The 27,346-nt window shown below is 39.1% G+C and overlaps 1 protein-coding gene across 1 annotated transcript in view; it reads right to left on the minus strand.

The window, feature by feature from the left end:
• The window catches only part of LOC111149654 (chromosome unknown C11orf80 homolog), a 135,289-nt gene that overhangs the window by 14,825 nt on the left and 93,118 nt on the right, over positions 1-27,346 (minus strand). Inside the window, exons 5-13 of the mRNA XM_022506853.1 lie at positions 26,407-26,490; positions 24,951-25,006; positions 24,222-24,293; positions 22,478-22,673; positions 13,299-13,449; positions 11,265-11,411; positions 7,108-7,229; positions 5,263-5,373; positions 3,365-3,463 (exon numbers count right to left, since the gene is read on the minus strand). Of these exons, the coding sequence (XP_022362561.1) occupies positions 3,365-3,463; positions 5,263-5,373; positions 7,108-7,229; positions 11,265-11,411; positions 13,299-13,449; positions 22,478-22,673; positions 24,222-24,293; positions 24,951-25,006; positions 26,407-26,490 (1,038 nt within the window). The remainder of the gene's footprint in view (positions 1-3,364; positions 3,464-5,262; positions 5,374-7,107; positions 7,230-11,264; positions 11,412-13,298; positions 13,450-22,477; positions 22,674-24,221; positions 24,294-24,950; positions 25,007-26,406; positions 26,491-27,346) is intronic.

Raw genomic sequence — 27,346 nt, forward strand, 5'->3', positions numbered from 1 at the left:
TTTCTCCCAGTCTGTGGCTTATCTTTTCATTCTCCGGAAGGCTGAATATGTTTTATGACTCCGTTTTATCTCCTTTCTTGGTTTAATAGCTGCAACTCCTTGTTGTATTATTCTGATGGTTCCTTTCATCTTAACTTACCAGTCTACCTTCAAGTAATATTATGCCACTCCGCATACAGTATAAGTCTTTACAACAGTATATTTCCATTTTTCTCCTCCTGGTTTTTGTGCTGTTGTCATACACTTTACTTCACCATAGGTTATAAATCTCACAATACATTATGGCTATTTAAAAAAAAATTTTTTTTTTATTTATTTGACAGAGAGAGATCACAAGCAGGCAGAGAGGCAGGCAGAGAGAAAGGGGAAGCAGGCTCCCCGCTGAGCAGAGAGCCCGATGCGGGGCTGGATCCCAGGACCCTGGGATCATGACCTGAGCCATAGGCAGAGGCTTAACCCACTGAGCCACCCGGGCGCTTCCATTATTGATATTTTTGCTTTAAAAAGTTAATTGTGTTTTAAAGAGATTAAGGTAATGAGAAAAAAAGTCTTTATATTTATCCTCGTAGTCACCATTTTCAGTACTCTTCATTCCTTCATGTAGATTCAGGTTTCTAGCTGGTATCACCTTTCTCCTACTTGAAGGACTTCCTTTACATTTTTCATCTGCTGATAATGAATTCTTTCAACTCTTGTATGTCAGAAAAGGTCCTTACTTCATCTTCTTTTTTTCTTAAAGATTTAATTTTCGTTAGGTAAATAATCCTAGGTTGAAGGTTTTTTCTCCAGTACTGTAAAGATGTTGCTCCATTTCTTCTAGCTTACACTGTTTCTGATGAGAAATTTTCTGTAATCCTTATCTTTGTTTCCTTGTAAATAAGCTTTCCTCACCCATTTGTTTTTTAGGTTTTCTCTTCACCACTGGTTTTAACCTATTTAATTATATTGTGTCTTGGTGTAGTTTTGTTTTGTGGGCTTGGTGTTTCTTAAAGTTCTTAGATCTACTAGATTTATAGATTCTATCAATTTGGAAAATTTTCAGCCATTATTCCCTCAAATATATTTTCTGCCCCATTTCTTCTTCAGATTCCCCAATATTTAGGCTACGTGAAGCTGTCCCATAACTCACAGATATTCTATGTTTTATTATTATTATTTGTAAAGAAATCTTATCCTTTTAATTAGTTAATCTTTTTTAGGGAGAGCATGCACATGTGTGAGCGGGGGGGGGTTAGTGGAGTGGGGAAGAGTGGGAGGGGAGAGGGAATCTTTTTCTTTTTTAACAGATTAAGCTATTTTATTTATTTATTTATTTATTTATATTATGTTCAGTTAGCCAACATATAGTACATCATTAGTTTGAGAGGGAGAGAATCTTAACCAACTCCATGCTGAGCATGGACCCCAATGCAGGGCTCAATCTCATGATCTTGACATCACAACCTGAGTCAAGATCAAGAATCAGATGCTTAATTGACTAAGCCACCCAACTGCCCCTATGATTATTATTATTATTTTAAATCACTGTGTTTCATTTCAGATAGTTTCTATTGCTGTGTGTTTCTCCTTAAGTGTCCAATGTGCCATTCATACTATTCAGTATAATTTCTACCTTGGAGACATCATAGTTTTCATCTTTACAGTTCATTTTGGGCCTTTTTTATACTTTCCACATCTCTACTTGATATGTTCAGTCTTTCCTCTAGCTTCTTCCTGAACATACGGAATACGGTTATAATAATAATGCTCTTAATGTCTTTGTCTACTAATTCTAACTTCTGTGTCAGTTCTAGATCAGTTTTGATTCAATGATTGATTGACCAATTAAGAGTTTTCTCTTCATTATGGGTTGTATATTCCTGCTTCTCACCATACCTGTTAATTCTGATTAGATGCAAGGCACTGTGAATATTACCCTAGTGGGTGCTGGATATTTCTAATAATCCTATAAATATTCTTGACCTTTGTTCTGTGATGCTGTTGGAAACAACTTGATTCCTCTATGTCTTGCTTCTGCTTTTAAGCTTTGTTAGGCAGGACCAAAGGAGTGTTTATTAGGCAGAGATTTAATTTTCCTCCATTCCGAAGACAAGTATCTTCTTAGTATTCTATATCATGCTCCATAAATTATAAAGCTTTCCTCTCTGGTTGATGGAAATAGGCACTATTCCCGGCCCTTTTAAGCTCTGCATATTATTCCCTCTAATCCTTCTGGGTGGTTCTTTACCTGAATAGTTTCTTCACAAGACTGAGCTGATTCATACTCATCTGAATAATAGAGAAGGAATCCTGCAGATTCTCAGAATTCTCTCTGTATGGAGTTCTTTCTTTTCTGATAGTTCACCCTGAAAACTTTATCTGCTTTGGCATACTGGAATTCCCAGCTTCATCTATTCAACTCAGGGAAACCACTAGGCTTTGCCTGGATATCTTCTCCCTGTTCAGTGGCCTCTGTACTTTCTCTAGGCAGGATGTTAGGGTAATCATAGGGCTTACTTCATTTGTTTTCCACATCTCAGGAAAGACTATCCCATTCATTGCTGCTCAATGTCTTGAGAACCATTGTTTTATATGTTGGGTCTGGATTTTTTTTATTTCAATCAAGAGAATAAATCTAGTTCCTGTCACTCTGTCTTGGCCAGAATCCACTGTATAATAGTATCACCCTTACTCTCTTTTATTTACTCATATTATACTTTAGTTCCACAAAGGCCAGTCCTACTGATTGGAGCCAAGAGAGCCAGAAGAGTGGGCTTTAGTTGGAACACTGTTTCAGTTATACCTGCAATCTGGAGATATATAGAATTTCCCAGCTATGAATCTTTTCACTCATTAGAGGAGTCTGTCATAAAACCAGATGAAGCTGTTTGAGCTCCTTGAGGGTGGAGACCCCAACTAATGCAATTCTCTATCTCCAGCATCCAGAAAGGTAAATAAAGTATGGCTTTGATTAGACAAAACTAAACAAAAATACTCCACTCTGTCATCACCATTGTAATGGTAGCTATGTGCTCAGCACTTTACATACATTATTTTATTCAAACCTCACAACAGTTATTTCAGGTTATGCATCATTCCTACTTTATTGATAAAGAAACTAAGGCTTAGAAAGGTTAAACAGCTTCCACAATACTACATAACTAGCTAGTGGCCGAAATGGAATTTGAGCAACATCTAGCTATGCTTTTGACCTTTGTGTAATACTGTATTTTATAAAGTTTTCCTAAACCACAGGCTTCCCTGCTGAAAGACTAACCTCAGATTGTGCAATCTAAAGTACCTGCCCCTAACCACCCGTATTCAGGGTTCCCACACATCAGTATGGAAGATCTCCACCAAAGTACGATTAGTACTTTATACTTACCTGCTTCGTCTCACATGAGCAGTAGGGAAGAGATCGGTGCCGGGTGATGTCATGAAATGATTTGTGCAGTTTGGTCCCAAATTCTTGAGTGTCAACTGCCTAAAATGGGCCAGAGATGAAATGTGCTGAATTCCAATACTGGCAACCAAAAGGAAGGTACCCACAGGATATGGGAAGAGGATGAGACAAATAGGAAGGCAAACCACTGACATCCCTCATGTTATGTTTGGAGTTTCCTTAATTCCTATGGATACATAGAAGTAGAGAGGCGGCCTGGGATACATGCCATGAGACAAGTAGTTGTGGCTCCTATGGCTTCCAGTGTCTGTTACCTAACCAAGATCTTTCAAACAAGGCCTTTGCTCTACCTATCTCTATAGGAAATACATATCCCAGAGACTTCTCTGTTCATAAAGGGGTTATATAAACTACTTTCCTCTAAAACAAGTGCCAGGAGAGCAGAGGCTTCACTATATTCAACTAAGACCAATATAAGAACTTTTCCTCAAATAAGTCTTTTAGCAAATAAAGGAAGAAGATAATAGCATCCATAAGGAATGGGTAATAACTTCTAAGTTTTAGTATAGAATTGCAGGAAAGTAGAGTTAAAGGGGACAAGAGTAGTCACCCAATACAACAAACAAATTTTATAGATGAGAAAACTAAAATCCAAAAAGGTGAAGTAACCCACCTAAGATTTCATGACTTGTTATACAAAAGTTAGGCCTGACCTAAGGATTTCCAATGTGGCATTCTTCTCATTACCTTGTGCTATCCACATGATCCAGAAAGCTGAAGCTGTAGGAGGCACTAGATTATGAAGGTGTTATACTCTTAGACCTAGTAACTCCACTTACAGAAATTTATTCTAGGAAATAATTCAGAAGAAGCAAGATATCACACAGAGGTATTAACTGAAATACTATTTATACTGGCAGAAAGAATATAAGCAACATAAATGCCTATTATTAAGGGAATGGGTTATTAAATTAGATGAAACCAATGTAGTGAAACTGGCTAACTGATAGAAATTTTAGAAGAGTTAAAACAGGGAAGTATCAACTTATATATGAATATAGAATTCTTCTGTTACAACTATACAATATAACTTGAATGAGATAATATCCAAAAAATTTTAATTACAGTGATAAATATTATTAGCTATTATTTTAAATTTTGAATGTATTATATTATTTTTTCAAGAAAAAAAGTACAAAAAAATAAAGCAACAGACATGGAATGAGTGGATCAAGCACTCCTGATACCAACTGGTCAGCACACATTCCTAAAAGGAAGGAAAGAAACTAACATTTATTCAGAACCTACCATGTGCTACATGCATGTTCACACTTCGCCCTCACCATCGCAATAACCCTCTGAGGCACTATTATTTTTTCCACTTTATAGATGAAGCTCAGACAAATTAAGCACCAGCCTAAGTCCACATAGCCAGTAAGTAAATGAGCCAAGAATTGAACTCAGGCCTCAGACTTCAATTGTTATACTATGCTATACTGCCAAACATGTGTAATACCTAAGGCTACTCAGTTATTTCCAGTGTTTTCTGTCACCATGAGGTACCAAAACATTCTTCAATAAGGAACTGGGAATCACTGTCTAATCTTGGTTCTAACTGTAACCAGCTATGTGACCTAAAGCAAGTAGAAATTTTAGATAACTTATTTTCTCATTTATAAAGTAGTACATACATACTATCCATTCAATAAAATTTCTTAAAACACCACAGGCCTGACGCTATGTATGTAAAATCAGAATTTTTGATCACAGTAGGATAAAATGAAATAATGTTTCTAAAAGCTCTGTACATAATGCTGTGTTGGGCCGTAGAATGTCATTAGAACCCTGGCACTTTTAAGCAGCCCCAAGTTCCCACTAACTTGAAGGGCCTGGAGACAGATCTTTCGGAAGGTGTTGCTGGTGCTTCCAGTCACGATACTCATGATGGAATTCACAGCCACTGAGAGTGAGGCCTGAAATTTCTGATGATCCTAAGGAACATATTAAGAAGAGATGGTAGTTTATAATAATCCCAAGCTACTGGTTCAGAGAATCCCAAAGGAATCAAAGATTTCAGTAACAGCAGGATTTCAACAACTCTTCCCCCACTCCCATCAACAATACTTACTGAGATCATGCCATAGAAAGGACACTTATGGATTGAAACAATGTTCTCCCCTTTTGCAGAGATGATTTACTGACACAGAAATATTCAGAAAAGATAAGCCATGAGACACTAGGCAATAAAACAGATGTGCCTGCTATTAAAAAAAAAAAAAAAGCTTTAAACTTTGCCCTCTTAGTGTGGTTGTTTTTTCCCTCAAAGGGGGCCATATGAATTTAAGAAATATGTTACAAAAAGCATATAGGATATAGGAAGTCAGAAAGTCAGATGAAAAGAGAAAGTGTTGGGGCACCTGGGTTGATCAGTTGGTTAAGCCTCTGCTTTGGGCTCAGGTCATGATCCTGGAGTCCCAGGATCAAGATCCCTCCTTCAGCGAGGAGACTGCTTCTCCCTCTCCCTGAGCTCCACCCTCTTCCCCCACACCCCCAGCTTATGCTCACTAGCTCTCTCTTGCTCACTCTCTCTCTCACCTTACACCAGTTAGAATGGCCAAAATTAGCAAGACAGGAAACAACATGTGTTGGAGAGGATGTGGAGAAAGGGGAACCCTCTTACACTGTTGGTGGGAATGCAAGTTGGTGCAGCCACTTTGGAGAACAGTGTGGAGATTCCTTAAGAAATTAAAAATAGAGCTTCCCTATGACCCTGCATTGCACTACTGGGTAAATACCCAAATACTAGGTATTTACCCCAAAGATACAGATATAGTAAAAAGAAGGGCCATCTGTACCCCAGTGTTTATAGCAGCAATGGCCACGGTCACCAAACTGTGGGAAGAACCAAGATGCGCTTCAATGGACGAATGGATAAGGAAGATGTGGTCCATATACACTATGGAGTATTATGCCTCCATCAGAAAGAATGAATACCCAACTTTTGTATCAACATGGATGGGACTGGAAGAGATTATGCTGAGTGAAATAAGTCAAGCAGAGAGTGTCAATTATCATATGGTTTCACTTATTTGTGGAGCATAACAAATAACATGGAGGACATAGGGAGATGGAGAGGAGAAGGGAGTTGAGGGAAATTGGAAAGGGAGATGAACCATGAGAGACTATGGACTCTGAAAAACAATCTGAGGGTTTTGAAGGGGCGGGGGGGTGGGGGTGGAAGGGTGGGGGAGCCAGGTGGTGGGTATTATGGAGGGCACGTATTGCATGGAGCACTGGGTGTGGTACATAAACAATGAATTCTGTTAGACTGAAAAGAAATAAATAAATAAGTAAATAAATAAACAAAATCTTAAAAAAAAAAAAAGAGGGAACGTGATGTTATAAACCATTAGGAAATGAGGGAAAAATGTAAGATTTAGAGAAGCAGTAGCTCAAAACGCATGTGTGGAAAGGGAAGAAAGATAAGGAAAGGCTCATTATTAGTCATTTTTCTCGATTATTTTGTCCCTTTTTATTCAAATTCACCCATTAGGAGGTAAGACTATGCAAGCTGGTAACAGTGACATATGCTAAGTTAAATCTTGAGTTTCTAGGCTAGAGGCCATGTAAGGATCAGCCAAGGTGACAAAAGAGGAGTAGGTGTTAAGGGAGGAAGGGCTCTCAAGCTCGGTCATAGCCTCTAGTTCTTGCAAATTTCTTATTACCTTGGTAGCCTGGTGATGCTGTTCCAAGGCCTGGTCCATGGCAACCTGGATGGAATCTTGCACTACGCTGTGGTTCTCCATGAGGATGGCACTGAGATGAGTGGTGAGCAAAGTGTGGACTCCTAAGGGGAGGGAAAATATTGGTAACTTTGAATGAGAATGGCCAAGACTTCAAGACTGCTGTTATGGTGCTATGAGTTAGGGGTGGAAGGAGAAAGAGGCCTCTTGGAAGAAGAGGACACTTTTGCCTATCCACAAATAATTACTTTTTTAGACCAAACAAACAAAACCACCCCCCAAAAAACCCAAAAAACAAAAAACCCCCCCAAAACAACAACAGAAGGTCAGCAACTTACAAACCCATCCAATTCCACTTGCAAATGAAAAAGACTTCCAAAAACTAAGTGTGAAGGTTGACATTATTTTTGAAGAATAAAGTGAGGGATCCTGTTTAATTCATATCAGAAACAGAACTATATACCACATACTATAAACAATGACACTGGTGACTTCCAAAGGATAGGAGGAGGAGGAAGAGAAAAAGGAAAGGCCTGTTGGAGAGTGTGTCTACCCTACTCCCTTCCTATGTGAGCATCACTGTTGGGGTGAGCCACTGTTACTGTCAGGGTCTCAATCCTTTCACCTATCCTGTGATACAAAAAAAGTTAACACTCACAAAGATGACTCTGAGACTGCTGGTACAAGGCATTTTTATTTATTTTTTATTTTTTATTTTATTTTATTTTTTTCTTCAAGGTATTTTTAAATGGGGCTATTTCTAATTAACCATAGGCACCACGGCTCAGAAGAAAAGCTAACAGTTAAGAGAAATAGGTAAAATATGTCAAACAACAATAGGCTGGCCTGATGACCCAGAGACAACAGACATGGGAAGACAAATTCACTTTACACCTGAGAAAATCCTTGTAATTAACCTTTCCCTTTTCAGTATTTTTCTGTTCTCCCCTGAATACTCCGTGCAAAGGCCATGGTGAAGCGGCCCACAGCTGGCTGGCTTTTCTCAGGGCTGCATTAAAAATGCAAACCAGAAGGTACATTTTCTACCACAAGGCACCATGATGCTCTCCCAGAAAGGAATGCAAAATGTGGTCTGTTCAAAAGGAATCCAAAATTGGAGTCTGGAGAACATAGATTCCAGAGTGAATTCAACCACTAGCTAGTGGTGACCAAGTCCCTTCACTTTTCTCACTTCAAAACTAAAACTGGCTTTATACCACCTGCTCTCACAGGCAGGTTGTGCAGATAAACTGGGATAGTATGTGTGAAGTGTTTTTAAATGTACATTGCAATATGCAACGGGACAATATTGCTATTGCTATGATGATATCGTATGGATTACTGTTTTCTATTGTTTGGTGCTAAGAATAGCCTCAAGAAACCAGTTAGGCCCTTTTTGAAAGCAGACATTTAATTAAAAAGCTACAAGTTTGTTCCCCTAAAACTGATGATACTACCAGATGCCTTTAACGTTGTAGCAAAATAATGAGTTAATCATAGAAAAGTTACCATGACAAGGTGGGCAGGAGGCCAGTTAAGTGATTTTTTAAGACACATGGAAACAGACTGTAGTTCTGCACAATCTGTTTCCTAAAAGTAGCTCTAGAGAAAGCTTTCAAGGATATGAGAAAGAATAAGGGAAAAAGAAGATAAAATTACTGTGTCTCTATTCATATATCTATATCTACCTACCTTTACATTATACCCTTTTTCAAAGGCTAGTCCTACACTACCAGATGTGTAAGGAAATTTATAAAGATACATAGTATGGGGGCTCCTGGGTGGTTCAGTTAGTTGAGCAGCTTGCTGTTGATTTCGGCTCAGGTCATCATCTCAGGCTCCTGGGATCAAGCCCAGTGACAGCATCTTTGGGCTCCATGCTCAGCAGGGAGTCTGTTTCAGGATTCTCTCTCTCCCCTCCCCACTCTCTCAAATAAATAAATCTTTTTTTTTTTAAAGATACTTAGTATGTTTATTAATGCAGTGATGACTTTCTATTTAATCCAATATCGAGTGTCACTCCTGAGATGCTACAGGCCTTCTGAGTCAAGCTAAGCAGAGATGTATAAATGATCAAATTACTGCAAGAATGACAGGAACCACTGGTTTTTGAGGAATCTGAGTTCTTCAGGTGTGTACGATAGGATTCAGAAAATGGTATGAGACTGTCATCCCAGGGAAGACTGAATGTGATAATGCCTCTAGCAGACCTCAAAACAAAACAAAATAAAACAAACAAAATCGAAACCAAACAACAACCAACAAAAAAAGCCTGCCAAAAGACAGTGGATCTTAAGTCGTAAGAGGGTCTTAGACTTGGAAGGGCTTTGATAGCACCTAGTCTAACAATCTCACATTAAATACATGAAAAGGGAAGATCAGATGATTTATGTGACTTGTTTCCCAAAAATCACCAAGGAATTTGATAGCAGAACTAAGATTATACCCAGCTGTCTTGATTCTATCCTGAAGTCATTTCCACTATACTAGGATTTTTCTCTTATCAGCCTCTGTCCCTACGAGTGCAGGCTGGGTAACTACCCTAGGCCTCCTCACTTTGTCCTCCCTGCTTGAAGCCTCATTAGTCTGGGTCACTTCGGGCTCCCATTCCAGGGCCTTGATGAATGGAAGAGTGGGGCACCAGAAAATAGCTCTTCAAATGAAGAGTGGCAAGCCAGAACCCACAAAAGCGGTGCGCTTCTCTCCTAAACAATATACAGATACTGGGAAAAGACCAGAGAAGCAGAGAAAGTGGGAAGCAGGAAAAATCCCACAGCTGACAACAGTTTGTTCAATAAATAGTTGGCACCAGTCAGCAGGAGCTCTTCTGCTCTGGGGACGGACGTAAGCTGTCTCCTTTCTCTCATGACTCCGTGGGAGCAGGGCCACAGCAAACAAGCACGGCGATGGCTGGAGCAGAGCCCCAAGAAAAAACAGTGGCTCACAGAGCGCACAGAAGCATATCGGGAGCACCGAAAAGGAGGCTTCTTCTGAACCTTTCCTCGGACATTTATAAGCTCCATGTCTTGCTATTTCCAAGTTTAGGAGGGTATTGGGAAACTCTCTTCGGGGCACCTGGGTGCTCAGTTGGTTAAGTGTCTGCCTTCAGCCCAGATAATGATCCCTGATTGAGCCCTGGGAGCAAGCCCCCTGCTCAGCAGGGTGTCTCCTTCCTCTTCCTCTGCCCCTCCCCCTCCCCTGCTCACACTCTCTCAAATAAATAAAATCTTAAAGAAAAAGGAAACAAATTTATATCTCAGTATTTATTGGATTAAAATGCATAAGCCAACTCACACTCAGTGGTTTTCAAACTTCACTATATTTTAAAATTACCTGAGAATCTTGTTAAAAATGCAGACTCTTGAGCCATACCATATTTTTACATTATAACAAAACAGTGAGTTAATCCTTGGCTCAGGAAGCAGCATATTTTCAAATACTGTAGGTGATTCTGATGCATGCATTTCACGGACCACCAACCAGAACCTTTCTGGTAAAAGGTTATCACCAATTTGTTAGATAAACTCTAAAGTCCCCCTTTGTATGCCTGAACAAGGACAGTTTCTCCCTTTCCAGAGGTCCATGTGGCAGTCACAGAAAGTCATTCATACCATTACACGCCCACACCTCCCTATGTTGTAGTTGAGAGAGATGTTGCCTCAAGGCCAAGCAATGAGAGTAATGTTTCTTGATTCCACATGGAAAAGTGGTAATGTGGTGGACAGTTCTCAGGCCTGAGCTTTAAAAATATACTGCTATCTGAATCCTGTCTCAGTCCAAGGAAATCATAATCCCTGGGGGTGACGTCTGGGCATTTTTTAGAAGCTCGCCAGGTCATATATCAAGCAGCTAAGGTTGAAAACCACTCATCTAAGGTAACAGACTCTGTAGAGATCATTACAGAAGTATCCACGGATATCTGGCCAACTAAATCTGGGAATGTCATCATTTGAGGGGTGTTTCAAGATACGTATCTTTTCCACAGAGCATATAGTTTAACTTTTTTAGGCAAGGTTTTTCATTAAAATTCATTTTTCTACAGAAATATATGTAATTCAGACATGTGCATCATATAAAGTCTCCCTTTCTTTACTTTCTTAACATTTAAGCACACCCAAACTGGCAGCCCCTATACCTACTCCACAGTTCTGGTTGCTGGACTGGAAATCCACTGTGAAAATCCACAAAGAGAAAAAGCAGCAGCGTTTGTCCCTGGGAGTCCATATTCTGAGACTGATCTCCCACACTGGATTCCACCTGATAACTCACATCTGGAAGCACCAAATCTAGAGGACAAGATATTACACGGTATTCTAACGTAAGTAAAGCCCTCAGAATGCTGAGCAAATAAACAACCTATATCTCAAAGAAGGATCTGAGACAGATCTAAATTCAAACACTCCCTTCTCCTCCTGAACCTGTTTTTCTATCCATGTGATGGAAGCAAAGAATAGGCACTCACAGAAGGAACATCAAAATAACAACTGGGTGTGCAAAATGCAAACCAAACAGCACTCCTTAGAACTTACTGGGAAACATTAGTATATAATACATTTGCTGATTCCCCACACGACTTTCCCAGATAGATATCACTAGTAAGGGGCAGAGGTTAGAGTCAAACCTGAGTAACGATAATGACAACAGCTAATTTGTATTAAATGCTTACTACATGCCACTTATTATGTTAAATGCTTCACATGGACTATCTAAATATTTAGTCTTCTCAACAACGCTATGGCATAGGACCTATCCTTATATCATTTTACAGATTAAAAAAGGCACCAATAGATTAAATACATTGCCCAACATGAGGCAGTAAGGTGGTGAAACTGTTTTGGACAGACTCAAAAATCTATGTTCTTAACCACATTACTATATTGTATTTGTATCCCCAGGTAATCTGATGCCCTACAGTCACTTTCTAGCACCTTGATCCTTTAGAATACAATTATGATAGTCCTAAATTTCCACCCAGGTCCGTATGGAGAAGAACCTCCATGTGGATTCTGGTTCTGTCCTTTACAGTAATGAGTGAGGAAAGGAGATGAGGGGACATTTTCTACATTACTCGTTTCCAAAGTAAACTGAGCAAGTTCAGGCACTCTGAATTGGCAAAAAATGAAGGAAAGCAACAAAGCATGAAAATAAAAATTGAAAGAGAAAAGGAGATATGGAGAGCCCTAGAGACTCAAAAATCTATTCGCATGACATCCCACCTGTTAAGACCAGGCATTCTTTCTTCACAAAACCACTCACCTCCACAGACCCTATTCAAAGACACCCTCCTTTCACTGCACCCTCTGGAATAACTACCTACTCAAGAAAAAAATCCTTACTCTGAGGCTTACTTCCTAGAGAAGATTCTATCATTTCCCCTGAGATACCCCAGGAGGCTTCAGTCTTCTCATTCCAGGCACAGTCTAGAATGCCTTTTCCCCACTGATCACCTTCCTCAGCATCCAGTCTACCAGACTGCCTTCTACATTTCAGAGGATTGTAGCAAACTAGTCAAGCTCAAGTCTGTAAACCTCCTAGATATCACCTCCTGGTTGCATATCCCTACTTTCCAGTTTTGTTTTTTGGTCCAGTTATTAAGTGTCCAACTTTCGGTGTGATTCACCCCAAGTTAATGTTGTTAGGATCTATATGAATACTACAGCCAGCTTCCTAAGCTGATTACTGTGTGGTTTATACTCCTGCTTTGAATTTATATGGTGTTCTAATTTTTTATAAGTAATTTTATGTGCATTTTCTCATTTCACTAGAAAATATTTCTCTTCCACAATAGTTCAGTGATGTTACTGACGTTTCTAAAACCCCAGAGTTGACAGATTAAGGTATGACAGAAACCCTCTAAACAAGTCATTACAAGATGGAGGCCTACTGACTATCTCAAGAGGACCAGGAAGAGAGGAGGCAGTAGAAGAAATGAGAGGAAAACCAGCATTAACAGGTAATACCAAAACAGTTAGGCTCTAATGCGTCTTTGACTATTGACCTCTTAGCCACACTTCATATAGATTCCCAAACTTAGACCCTCACCAGCGGCCCCCAACATAAACCATCAGATCACTGTCTCCTATTTTTCATGTACACCTGCTATTTATATTTCCTTGCATTTTTCTAATATCCTCCAGGTTTCTTTATTCCTGTGCAAAGAGAGGGAGATATACCTCTATCCAAGTTGAGATCCAAACTGGGCACCATACACAAGTGGTATTTCTTCCAATCAATGAAATAAGAGGTATCTTTGAAGACAGTAGTAGTTGGCTGCTCCTGACCTGGCAATATCAGAGGCAGACCTGATGGTCCATATAGAAATATGTATAGTTGCTAAAGAAAACTACTAGATTTTAGTTTTTTATGACTATGTATTCATTTGCATAAAACAAACATAACACTGACCTGGTTCACACTCCCAGAAATAAACTAGGCTGCTAGATGATTACATATTCCTTTCCACATTGAATAGAGGTGTGAGGCACTAGAGAAGGTCCACTAGAATCCCTAGAAATTTATTCCGGGTTTAATAAGTATGTGCTACAGGTATAATATTGGGACAATTAGTTTATATATTCATCCTACTTATTCCATCATAGGTTTGAGTGGTACTACAAGCTAAACACCATATTAAATTCAGAGGATACAAAGATGAATATCCAGATTTAATACCTACCTTTGAGTTATCATATTTATAGTACCGGAGATACAGGTAAAAATCAGTAAAATATGGTGTGATACATACTAGAATAGAAGTATATACAAAGAAATATCTTTCAGTAAGTATCTGAGTATATTCAGATTAAGAAGGAAATTCCTTACCATCTCTAACCCTATTCTCTAACCAAGACCAAGGGGGCCAGGACCTCTGATGGTTTCCTTCTCTTGATTTCCCTCCTACCCTCACCCTCCCTTTTACCCAGGGTTTCTCCACCTTAGCACTACTGGCACTTTAAGTCAGATAATTGTTGTAGGGGCTATCCTGTGAACTGCAGGATGTTTAGCAGTATCCCTGGCCTCTACCTACTAGATGCGAGTAGCAAGCTGCTCCTGAGTCATGACAGTCAAAAATTCCCCAGACATTCCCTAATGTCCCATGAGGGCAAAATTCTTCAGTTAAGAACTAATACTTAACCCTTTTTGTCCCCTAAACCAAAGCTAAATAAACCAGAAATATTTTTTCCTTTATCTTTTTTTGTTTTCATCCTCTTTTTAACAGGGTACACATGAAGAATTAAGTGTGAAGATTAAAATCCTCACCCGTAGGCACAATGAAAAGTCCCAGCAGAACAAGTTAAGACAGTACCCCTAAATGAAGTCGCTATCACAAATCCAAGACATTTACACAGGAGCTGAGGCCAACACATTCACTTTTTAGAGCCAGGGGAGCTTTGAGGTACTGCGAACTCAGTAAGAGTGGAGTGTCTGAAGAGTCAAAATTGTGTGACTATCTTTTCATTGGGTTGTTGAAACCATTTACATTTAATATAAGTACTGTTATGGTTGGGTTTAAATCTACCATCTTATTATGTGTTTTGCATTTGTTTCTTGTATTTCCCTCTTTTCTATTTTTGGATTCTATTTTGGACTTGGTATTTTTTGTAATTCCATTTTTAACCTCCTTTTTTACTTATTCGTTTTAATTCTTTGTTGTAATAACTTAGGGATTGCTTTAGGCTTTATAGTATACAACTTTATCACCACCTACTTTTAAGTGATATTATAACAGTTAACACACATAAAGTATAAGAATCCTGCAAAAATACTTCCATTTTTCCCCTCTTGTTCTTCGTACTATTGTCACTCATTTTACTGTGACATAGCATATAAATCTTATATACCGATGGCTATCAGGGCACCTGGGTGGCTCAGTGGTTAAGCCTCTGCCTTGGGCCCAGGTCACGATCTCAGGGTCTTGGAATCGAGCCCCATATCAGGCTCTCTGCTGGCCGGGGAGCCTGCTTCCCCCTCTCTCTCTGCCTGCCTCTCTGCCTACTTGTGATCTGTCAAACAAATAAATAAAATCTTTAAAAATAAAAATAAAAAAATTTTTTAAAGTCACTGTCTTTTAAAGAGATTTTTAAAAATACGGCAAAAATCTTTTATATCTATTCACATAGTTATGGTCTCCAGTGCTCCTCTTTATTTGTGTAGATCCAGAATTCCATCTTCTGTCTGAAGCATTTCCTTTAACATTTCTTACAATATAGATCTGCTGGTGATTGAAATCTTTTGTACATCTGAAAAATTCTTTATTTTGCCTTTGTTTTTGAAAATATTTGCTTTTGGTATAGAATCCAGGTTAAGTTTTTGTTTTTGTTTTTACTATTTTAAAAATGTTGCTTCAGTGGCACCTGTGTGGCTCAGTTGTTTAAGTGTCTGACTCTTGATTTTGGCTCAGGTCATGTTCTCAGGGTCGTGAGATCAAGGCCCACCTTGGGCTCCATGCTAAGTGTTCAGCCTGCTTAAGATTCTCTCTCTCCCGGGGCACCTGGGTGGCTCAGTGGGTTAAAGCCTCTGCTTTCAGCTCAGGTCACAATCCTGGGGTCCTGGAATCGAGCCCCGCATTGGGCTCTCTGCTTGGTGAGGAACCTGCTTCCTCCTCTCTCTGTCTGCCTCTCCACCTACTTGTGATCTCTCTCTCTCTCTCTCTCTCTGTCAAATAAATAAATAAATAAAAACACTTAAAAAAAAAAAGAAGAAGAAGAAATGTTATTTAAAAAAAAAAAGATTCTCGGGGCGCCTGGGTGGCTCCGCGGGTTGAGCCTCATAGGAGAGACCGATCTTTCGGTCTCTCCTATAGGGATCGAGCCCCACATCGGGCTCTCTGCTCGGCGGGGAGCCTGCTTCCCCCTCTCTCTCTGCCTACCTCTCCACCTACTTGTGATCTCTGTCTGTTAAATAAAAAAAAAAAAAAAAAAAAAAAAAAAGATTCTCTCTCTCCCTCTCCAGGGGGCTGGGTGGTGAAGTGGGTTGAGCATCTGACTCTTGGTTTCAGCTCAGGTCATGATCTCAGGGTCCTGAGACTGAGCCCTGTGTTGGGTTCTGTACTCAGTGGAGAGTCTGCTGGAGAGTCTCTCTCTTTCCCTGCCCCTCCCACGTTCTCTAAAATAAATAAATCTTTAAAAGTGGGGGGGGCACCTGGGTGGTTCAGGTTAAGCAACTACTTTCAGCTCATATCTGAGTCCTGGGATCGAGTCCCGCATCGGTGCGGGGAGGCATGCCTGCTCAGTGGGGAGTCTGCTTCTCCCTCTGACCCTCTCCCCTCTCATTCTCTCTCAAATAAATAAATAAAATATTTAAAAAAACAAAAAGATTCTCCCTCTCCCTCTGCCCCTCCATCCCCCGCTCATGTGCTCTCTCTTAAAAAGAATAAAAATAAAAAATAAAATAAAAACGTTGCTTCACTTTCTCCTAGCTTAGTTTCCAATGAGAAATCTTAATTCTCATCTTGGTTCCCCAGTATGTTACATATGTCTTTTTACCTTAGTCTCTTTTAAAGTTTTTTTTATTATTGGCTTTAACCAATTTGATTATGATGTATCTTGATATAATTTTATTCAAGTTTCTTATGTTTAAAGTTTGTTGATCTTCTTGCATTTGTAGATTTACACTTTTCATCAAATTTAGAAATTTGGGGAACATTATTTCCTTAAATATTTTATCTGCCCTCCCTCCCTGCAGGAATCCAATTACATGTCTCTAAATTAGGCCACTTGAAGTTATCCCACAGTTCACTGAAGCTTTGTTCACTTTTTTAGTCTTTTTTGGGTTTCATTTTAGTTTCTATTGCCATGTCTTCAAGCTCACTAATATTTTCCTCTGCAATGTGTACATCTGTCACAGATCTCATCCAGTGTATTTTCATCCTAAAAGTTGTAATTTCTATGTCTGGTTGTTCAATTTGGGTGCTTTTTATAGCTTTTGTCTCTTTACTTAAGATGTTCAATATTTTCCTCTCACACCTTGAATATATGGATACAGTTATACCTGTCTTAATGTCCCTGTTTACAATCCTATTACCTATGTCATTTCTGGGCAGTTCTCATTGACCAATTTTTTTTTCTTTCATTATGGGTCCTATTTTCCTGTTTGTTTGCATGCCAAGTAATTTTTTATTGGATGCCCAGCATTATGAAGTTTATCTGGTCAAATGCAGGACATTTTTGTATTCCTGTAAATATTCTTGAACTTTTTTTCTCAAACACTATAAAATTACTTAGGAATAGTTTGAGCCTTTTGGATCTTACTTTCAAGCTTTGTTAGATGGGACCAGGGAAGCTAGGGCTAGGGCTAACTCCTCCACTATATTCAGGCAAAACCTTCTTAGTACTCTAACTGATACTTTATGAAATATGAGGTTTTCCATCCTGCCTCGTAGGAACAGAAACCATTCCCAGGTCTGTGTGTAATCCAGGAATTCTCCTTTGTCTGGAGCTCTCTCTGTATATTCATCTCCTCTTTGGTACTCTATAAGTTCTAGCTCTCTGAACCTCCCTAAACTCTGAAATTTGTCTTCTCAACTCAGAGAGATCACTAGACTCTAGCTGGGTATAACCTCCCTATGAAGTTCTCTCTAGGTAGTACAGTGGTACAACACAGGGTTTGTTCGTATCTCCTCTCTCTAGACCCACTGTCCTATACTATCTACTGTTAATATAACTTGTCCATTTTTTAATTTGTTCATGGTAGGAAGTTGGATCCACTCCCTGTTATTTGTTCTTGGCTGGAAGTAGAATTTCTGAAATTGACATAATCTCATGGACTTTGATAGCTTCTTTGCTTTCCAGATTAACGTAAGATACCCAGGCTCATCTTGTAGATTTACTTTTTTTAAAGATTTTATTTATTTATTTGAGAGAGAGCATGCATAGGGGTGGCGGAGGAGGGAGACAGTGGAATGAGAAGGGAAGAGGGGGGAGAGAAGCAGACTCCCCACTGGGCAGAGAGCCCCATGTGGGGCTCGATCCCAGGACCCTAGGATCATGACCTGAGCCGAAGACAGATGCTTAACTGATTGAGCCACCCAGGCGCCCCTTTTCTTGTACATTTCTACTTTAGACCTGGAATCAGTCATTCCTCCTTTTTAGTGAGCAATGACATTTAGAGAACACATTCTAGGTACTAGGGAGTGCTCATTGTTCCTACACTTGTTTGTTTTTTGTTTATTTAGCAGACAAAGCTAAGAAATATATAATTTCAAAGGTCAGAAAACTTGGGGATACACACTGATATCTTCAATTCCACTTTAAAATTACTTAAAAATTTTTTTATTTCACAATAAAAATATTTTTTGAATTTATACTCCTGTATCTGTTATCTTATGCTACAAATTTTGGTTCCCAACAATGTTAATGTAATTACTTGCTTTATAATAAGTATATAATAATTTCAGTGTAATACCAATGTTATTACTAAGAATCAAGGTCACTAAATGAATTTCAAGAGTGCTTTACAGTTCACTTTATTCTTAGAGTATATCCTACCAAGAATGTACATCAAAACAGTATGTTCTAAAGTCAGCTAAACTAATCTTTTTACTGTATGAATTATGACATTAATCTATATGGGTAAGTTCATTATCTTTTATCTTGAGAAATACTTTTACAGGCTCTGGGATTCCAGCTTGATTTTTTAGTTTCAGGACATTAACACTATTATACTACTACATCCTGTTGGAATGGGGAAGTCAGCTGTAATTTGTTTCTCTTTTGAAGAAAATCCATCTTTCTTAGCTGATTTTTCTTCTTGTTTTTGATTTTCTACAGGTATATATATCTTTTTACTTATCCTGCTTGATTATTGAGCTCTAAAATCTGTTTTAGTTGCTTCCACCATTAGTTCTTTAAAGACTGTTTCTGCCCCATTTTCTCTCTTCCCCTTTGGGATGGAAATTAAATGTACATTAAATGGTCTCACTGTTTCCTCTCACCTGTTAACTTCTCTTCTGTATTTTCCATACTTTTGTCTCTCTTTACTTTATTTTACTAGTTTTTGCTATCCTCATCTTTTACTTTACAAATTCACTTATGCTATATCTAATCTGTTGTTAAACCTATTTAATTTCAATATTGGCCATTGTCTTTTTTGATTCTACAATTTCTGTTTGGTTCTTTTAAAAATTTTGTCACATTTTATAGTTTACAGTTTCCTAGCAAGATTTTTTTTTTTTAAGATTTTATTTATTTGACAGAGAGAGATCACAAGTGGACAGAGAGGCAAGCAGAGAGAGAGAGAAGAGGAAACAGGCTCCCTGCGGAGCAGAGAGCCCGATGTGGGACTCGATCCCAGGACCCTGAGATCATGACCTGAGCTGAAAGCAGCGGCTTAACCCACTGAGCCACCCAGGTGCCCCTCCCTGGCAAGATTTTTAAGCTTGGCTTTCAATTTCATAAGCATCGTAAACATATTTTTTATTTTTAAAGTCAATGTCTGATATTACCCATATCTGGAGTCCCAGTGGGTGCTTCTGTTGCTTCTGTTTTTGCTAGCTTTTGTTCATGTTCCCTTGTGCACTCTTGTACCTAGGTGTGGGGGTGTGTGTGTATGACAGAGAGAAAGACAGAAATGTGCACATGAGCTGGACATTTTGAGAAAGCATCTGTTAAATAATTTGAAGCACAGATGTGGTCATCTATCTACTTAGAAAGAATTTTTGTTTGCTTCTACAGGGCACCTGGGAGAATTAGAAATCTAGAATCATCTTAATCCATTCTGAAAGCTTAAGATTTTCTAGACTTCCCAGATGACCCAAAAAATATATGAGTTCGTGTGAAGGATGGTTTATTTCAGGTTCACCTTACTCCATAAAGTGTAACCTTTTAGTTATCCCTGCCCAAAACAAGAGGAACTTTTAACAGCACCCCAGCTCAGCAAGCCCTAAACTCTTTGGCTTTTTTGTCCTACATCAATTTAGAAGTGCGTCTTAGCCTCTAGGCTGCTGGCTTTAATTTGCAAATGACCTTAGGGCAAAAGCAGCCCCCAATGTTGGGCTCAAGCTTTCTGTGATTCCTGTTTTCTCCTATGTTGGCCTAGAAATTTCTCCCTACTCACTAGCTCTTAGATTCTTTTATGATGTTTTAATATTTCACACAGCATTTGTCCTCAATGGGAGGGTGGGTCTAAATTACCTAGTTTGCCATTTTCAGAAACTGAAATCCTACCAGAGTTTTCTGTTAGCTCTCTTTCTCTTCACTAAAACATCACCTCCCTAGAGTCTCCTTTGGCTGTAATATTTAAGTAACTTCCCTATCATTATCTCTTTACCTACTTTATTTTATCTTTACTGTACTTATCACTACCTGACATCTATTTATTAAAATGTCCCACTAAGGGGCGCCTGGGTGGCTCAGTCAGTTAAGCGACTGCCTTTGGCTCAGGTCATGATCCTGGATCTCAGGATCAAGTCCCGCATCTGGCTCCCTGCTCAGTGGGGAGTCTGCTTCTCCCTCTGACCCTCCCCCCTCTTGTGCTCTCTCTCATTTTCTCTCTTTCAAATAAATAAAATAAAATAAAATGTCCCACTAAATATAAAGTTCAAGAAGATAGAAAATGTGCCTTATTCCCTCTGGGGAATGGGATGGGGAGGAAGGAGAAATTTTTATATTTTACTTATACTCTTCTATATGACCTAGATATTAAGGTTTTTAAAATCCAAGAGTCCATGCATAATCTTTATCACCATCCCGCTCCTTCCTCCTCCCTAATGATATTTTCAGCTGACATTTATTCCATGACCTTCGCCTTCTTCTGTTCTTATTCTTTACACTCTACTATATATAACTACATTTACTCATATAGCTTCAGTCATATAACAATAATACCTAATACTTATTGAACACTTATTAAATGACAGGCAGTATGCTAGGAGCCTCACATAGATTACTATATAATCAGTCCTAAAACAAACAAATCACAAAGGGTAACTATAACAACAACAAAACCTTTGCAAGGGGAAATAAATAAATCTACCAAGTAGTATTATCTCTGTTTTAAAGCTGATGAAATAAAAGCTTAGGCTGTTAAGTAAGCTGCATAAAGTCACAGCCAATTAGTGGTGAATCCAGCACTTACACTCTTGTGCCATGCTCTAACCACAGCACTATGCTACACTAAATCCATGGGGCAAATGTTGACGCTCAAAAATATATCTCTAAATCTGATCACTTCCAATTTCCAAACCAAAATTTCTATGTAGCTGCTTGCCATTTTCAAGGGACATCCTGCAGGAACCATAAACATGTTTAAACCTCAGCTAATCTTCTTTACCTTCCAAATCTGCCATTTATGATTTGTTTCTAATTGACAGTATCATTATTCTATCAGCCATCTATGGAAATGTTTTTAAACAGCTTACTGAGTTTTAAAGATAACACATAACATACAATTTACCCATTTGAAGTGCACAGTTAAATAGGTCATAGTATATTAAAAAAATTGTGCAACCATCACCACCATCAATTTTAGACCATTTTTATCACCTCCTAAAAAATCCCTCTCCATCCACTTTCTGTCTCTATAGATTTGCCTCTTCTGGATGTAGAAATCTGGACATCAACTTTGGCCATTCCCTGCCCCTAATCTCTCCCTACCCTAACAATGAATTGGTTGCCTCATTATGTTGATTACTTCCAATGATAAGTTTCTCTTTTCCACGCTCCCCACACTTTTAACTGAGGCAAGCATTATCTCTTGCTGAGGTCACTTATGAATTTACGTAGTGATTACTGACTTCTCTCTCCTACCCAACTGCATAATGCTGCCTGAGACTCCTAAAACATCCAATGGTTTCCCACTATAAAGACAATGAAGTTTACGTTCCTTAGTGTGACACACAAGAGCCATGTTCAACTCCAGCTACTTTCCCAGCCTCATCTCTCCGGCTTGCACCATTCATTTCATGCTTCATTCATACTAAATTACATGACAAGCATGTGGCACATGTGTCACATTTTATAGTTTTCAGTTTTTTGGAAAAATTCTCAAGCTTGGCTTTCATACTGGATTTTTATTTTTATACAAATCATACTGGCTTCTAGGCACAGAGTTTATATGCCAAGGTTTTTTTTTTAGAATTGAGATATAAAAATTCATTTTTTTCAGGGTGCTTGGGTGGCCTAGTCAATTAAGTGCCCAACTCTTGATTTCAGTGCAGGTCATGAGCTCAGGGTCATGGCATTGAGTCCTGCATTGGGCTCTATGCTCAGCTCAGAGTCCGCTTGTCCTTCTCGCTCTGCTTCTACCCCCACTCACTGCCTCTCTTGCTCTCTATAATAAATAAAATCTTTAAAAAATTCATTTTTCAAGACAATGAATTTGAAGATTTTAATGGACTCTGTCATCAAAAGGATATGGAAACCGAAGAAATCCTATTCAGCTGGTTGGGAAAGACCTTTGGGCAGGGACACAGAGCAGCAGCTGGAGTCAGTATCAGCTCTCCCAGCAAGCCCATGCCAGCTATGTCATCAGGGATGAAAAGCATTACTGCATGTCCTAGGACAGGATGGATTCTGCTGCAGAGTAATTCAGCTGTAGCAAATTTTGGTTTACTGTGAAAAAACAGGTAAGACAAATTTAGCTTTTTTGGTTCTTAAGTTTTTTTTTTTTTTTTAAAGTAAGCTCCACGATTGGGTGCCTGTCTGGCTCAGTTGGTAGAGTGTGCAACTCTTAATCTTGGGGTTGTGAGTTTGAGCCCCACACTGGGTGTAGAGATTACCTAAAATAAAATCTTTAAACATAAATAAATAAATAAAGTAGGCTCCACGCCCAACAAAGACTTTCCTCTCTCTTTAAACTGATGAGGTCATTCAGGAAGATATGTCCACAAACACTGGCTCAGAGGCTTAAACTTTTTCAGTAAATCTGCTAATGAGCTGTCTACCTGTAAAGATTGGATGATAGCGGAGGACTACAAAAGAAAGTTAAGGTTGGGGGTTTTGTTTCCTGCACATATTAAAGAATTAAAAAAATCTGATCTGAATTGTAATTCTGATTAAGAGTGAAACTAAAAAGCCACGAGGAGTCTCTTCAAGCCTTAAGATCCTATGACTAACAGTGATGATTCAGGGCATACAAATGGAGTTGAAAACTACTGAATAGAGAATAAATGAGTTGATCTTAATAATAAATTAGTCTTGGGGCGCCTGGGTGGCTCAGTGGATTAAATCCTCTGCCTTCGGCTCAGGTTGTGATCCCAGGGTCCTGGGATGCACCCCACATTGGGCTCTCTGCTCGGCAGGGAGCCTGCTTCCCTTCCTCTCTCTCTGCCTGCCTCTCTGCCTACTTGTGATCTCTGTCTGTCAAATAAATAAATAAAATATTTTTTTAAATTAGTCTTTTTCTTGCTATAATGCACATTCACTTTGGATTCTGTGGTAAATGGACAGCACAGGAAGGCAAGACAGAGGTTCTATTCCATTTATTTACCATCTTCTCCATGGATTTTTTCTTTTTTCTTTTTTTTTTGTAGTTTGAAGGAGGTGGAGGTAGAGAGAAAGAGGATTTCCAAACATATGCAAAATGCTGATGCACAAATAATAACATACAAAAAATTCCTTTCTATTCATACTATCTTTCTATCCAAGAGTTCAGGTAACTATCTAAAGTCATTCCTCTTTTCTCATATGTAAATAAGAATGAAATTAGCAGGGTTTGTTTGGTTTCATTTACAGATGGGAAAGAGAAGGGACATATCCTTGGGTCAATTAGAATATATTCAAGAAACCAGAAATAGGGGCGCCTGGGTGGTTCAGTGGGTTAAAGCCTCTGCCTTCAGCTCGGGTCATGATCCCAGGGTCCTGGGATCGAGCCCCGCGTCGGGCTCTCTGCTCAGCGGGGAGCCTGCTTCCTCTCTGCCTGCCTCTCTGTCTGTCAAATAAATAAATAAATAAATCTTAAAAAAAAAAAAAAAGAAACCAGAAATAATAAATGTTTTCAATACAAATAGTTTCAAAATTTTACTTCCACTTTTCTGACAGAGAATCTGATACCTGGCACTAAGAAATGACAAGTGAGGCTACTTTCAATTTCTACCCACATTCATACTCATAACAGGAGATTAAAACGTGGATAGGGACCACAGTGCTTTTACCCTTCACCTCACATAATGCTGATAGCTTATAACAAGAGCAATTCCATTCGACAGGTTCAAAGTGGGTTCATTCTTTGTCCTGCAAAGCAAAGAAAAACTAAGCCATATTTCAGAGATTCTAAAACCAATCTTTACATGATACAAATTCTGGCCCATGACTCCCATCACCCCCTAAGGTTACTAGAATTCAATAACCGATTAACCAAGGGGAAAATGGCAATTTTTAAGATCACCCACTCAAGGGAGAGGAAAAGAAATGAAATGTTTAGATGAATCTACTTGCTCATTAAAAGCTAACATGGGAAAAGAAATTTATTCAATGTGAAAAAAAAATAAAATCTAACATAGAATAAGAAAATGTGGGGTTCTCAGAAAATTAGTTTCAGGGTGAGTTTGTGTCGAGAAGTCAAACTGTGGGGCACCTATGTGGGTGATATAGCTGGTTGAGCATCCAACTCTTGATTTCAGCTCAGGTCATGATCTCATGGTCATGAGATCAAGGCTTTCCTGGAGCCCCGCATCAGGCTCTGCGTTCAGCATGGAGTCTACTTGGGTTTCTCTTACACTCTGCCCCTCCCTCCCACACATAGGTGCATAGGTGCACTCTTTCTCTCTAAAATAAACAAATCTTAAAAAAAAAAAAGTCAAATTGTGAAGCTCTAGAAACAGTACAATAATGACTGCGAAAAACTATAAATCCACAACATAAACTTAAGCCATGGATTTAAGGACTTACCCAAAGACTTCCATGGAAAGGACTCCATCCACCTTTACACTGAAATTAAATTTAATCTGCAAAGTAAATGGAGTATGAGATTTAACATGAACCAGGACAGAGATTAAAAACTTTCATACTTAATTCCCAAAGGGGAAGATATTCTTTATATCCACTTTGTTTTACTTGTCCTTTCCCTGAACATAATATAATTAATACAATTACCATTTATCTGTGCTCAAATTCTGCATCTTAAATAAATTGAGTCCTAGACTTCAATTCCAAGTGGCCACAGATTATCACAAGAATGAACCCACTTTGAACCTGTCGAATCTACCCTTTGTTCTCTGCTCTTCTCCCAATGTTATCTCTTCTCCCCCTTAAAGAAACTATCAATTTTTCTCTCTATTCTTTCCACTGTTTTTGTACATAGAACATTCCATGCTTTTTCCTTTGCTTTTTCTTCCCCTGCCCCTCTCTGACTTTTGTCCTCCCTCCAATTCACTTCACTGTTCTAATTATTTCCTACCTTTGACCTACATTTTTCTTTCTGTGTAACATAACGGGTAATCAAGAACTCTAGAGCCAGACTGCCTGAATTCAAATCCCGGCTCTGCAAGTTACTTAACCTCTCTACCATAGTTTCCTCAGCTATAAAATGGGAATGATGCTGATAAAACCTACTTCACAAGGGCTGCTGCATGGGGTGAGTGAGTGAGTGTGTGGAAAGCACTCAGAATGGTGACTGGCATAATAAGAACTGAACCCTGCTGAAGACAGAAAAAATAGAAAGCTAGCAAGAGAAGAAAAGGAGAAGTTAAAAAGCATACTTAATGGTGTGCATCCCTATAAACATACCTAATTATAGCTAATAATAAAAATTATAGCTCTCAGGGCACCTGGGTGGCTCAGTGGGTTAAGCCTCTGCTTTCGGCTCAGGTCATGATCCCGGGGTCCTGGGATCGAGCCCCGCATCGGACTCTCTGCTCAGTGGGGACCCTGCTTCCACCTCTCTCTCTGCCTGCCTCTCTGCCTATTGTCATCTCTGCCTGTCAAATAAATAAATAAAATCTTTTAAAAAAATTATAGCTCTCCAAAGTTTGAAGTATTTTTTCAGAATTTCCTGATTTGCTCTTCTGGTCACTTCGGAAAAGAAGAAGATGGTCAGCCAGGTTCATTATCCAGATTTAATAGAAAAATGAAACACAGAGGAGGGAAAAAAATGAATCTAAACTGATAGAGTAAAACAGTAAGGAAGTAAAAACAAGAACACAAGGAAAGCTCTATATCCAAGGGCTCTCAGCTATGTCACATGACCAACATCAACACTGTGTTAGGGACAAAGAAATCAAATCAATTCAATAATAAAAGTTGTAATCATTATCATGGAAAGAAAGTGGACCAACCATATCATTTCATCTCCAGAGGTCTCCTAAAGACGACAAGAGAAGCATCACTGTGCCAAAGAACAGCTTACCTTAGGGTGTACCATGACAATTTTATGTAAAAAATTCTTTATCACCAGACTATCTGTCATCAGAGTTCTGGGCTTTTCATCAACCTGCAACAACACAACAAAAACATCCACCACACATACACAAACCCAGGAGCACAAATAAATTAAATTATGGTATTTCTTGGGGCATCTGGATGGTACAGTCGGTTGAGCATTTGACTTTTGTTTTCAGCTCAGGTCATGATCTCGGGGTGGTTAGATCGAGCCCCACATTGGGCTCTGCGTGGAGTCCACTTAAGATTCTCTTTCCTGCGGGGCGCCTCGTGGCTCAGTGGGTTAAAGCCTCTGCCTTCGGCTCAGGTCATGATCCCAGGGTCCTGGGATCGAGCCCCGCATCGGGCTCTCTGCTCGGCAGGGAGCCTGCTTCCTCTTCTCTCTCTCTCTCTGCCTGCCTCTCTGCCTACTTGTGATCTCTATCTGTCAAATAAAATAAATAAAATCTTTAAAAAAAAGAAAAAAAGATTCTCTTTCCCGGGGTGCCTGCGTGGCTCAGTGGGTTAAAGCCTCTGCCTTCAGCTCAGGTCATGGTCCCAGAGTACTGGGATCGAGCCCCGCATCGGGCTCTCTGCTCCACGGAGAGCCTGCTTCCTCCTCGCTCTCTGCCTGCCTCTCTGCCTGCCTCTCTGCCTACTTCTGATCTCTGTCAAATAAATAAATAAAATATTAAAAAAAAAAAAGATTCTCTTTCCCTCTCCCTCTGCCCCTCCCTGCCTCTCTAAAATAAATAAATAAAGCTTTGAATAAATAAATCTTTAAATAAATGAATAGAGGTATTTCTTCCTATAAAGGTAACTTACCCCTCAGAAAGCTTTTCAGATATCCAAGGGGAAACACCTTTGGATCTAAGAACTAGACATAAAAGGCAATCTAATAGCTATCATTTCTTGGGCTAAAACTATTT

This window comes from Enhydra lutris, unplaced genomic scaffold (assembly GCF_002288905.1).
Source record: "Enhydra lutris kenyoni isolate GAN:26980312 unplaced genomic scaffold, ASM228890v2 scaffoldscaffold22, whole genome shotgun sequence".
Taxonomy (NCBI): Eukaryota; Metazoa; Chordata; class Mammalia; order Carnivora; family Mustelidae; genus Enhydra; species Enhydra lutris.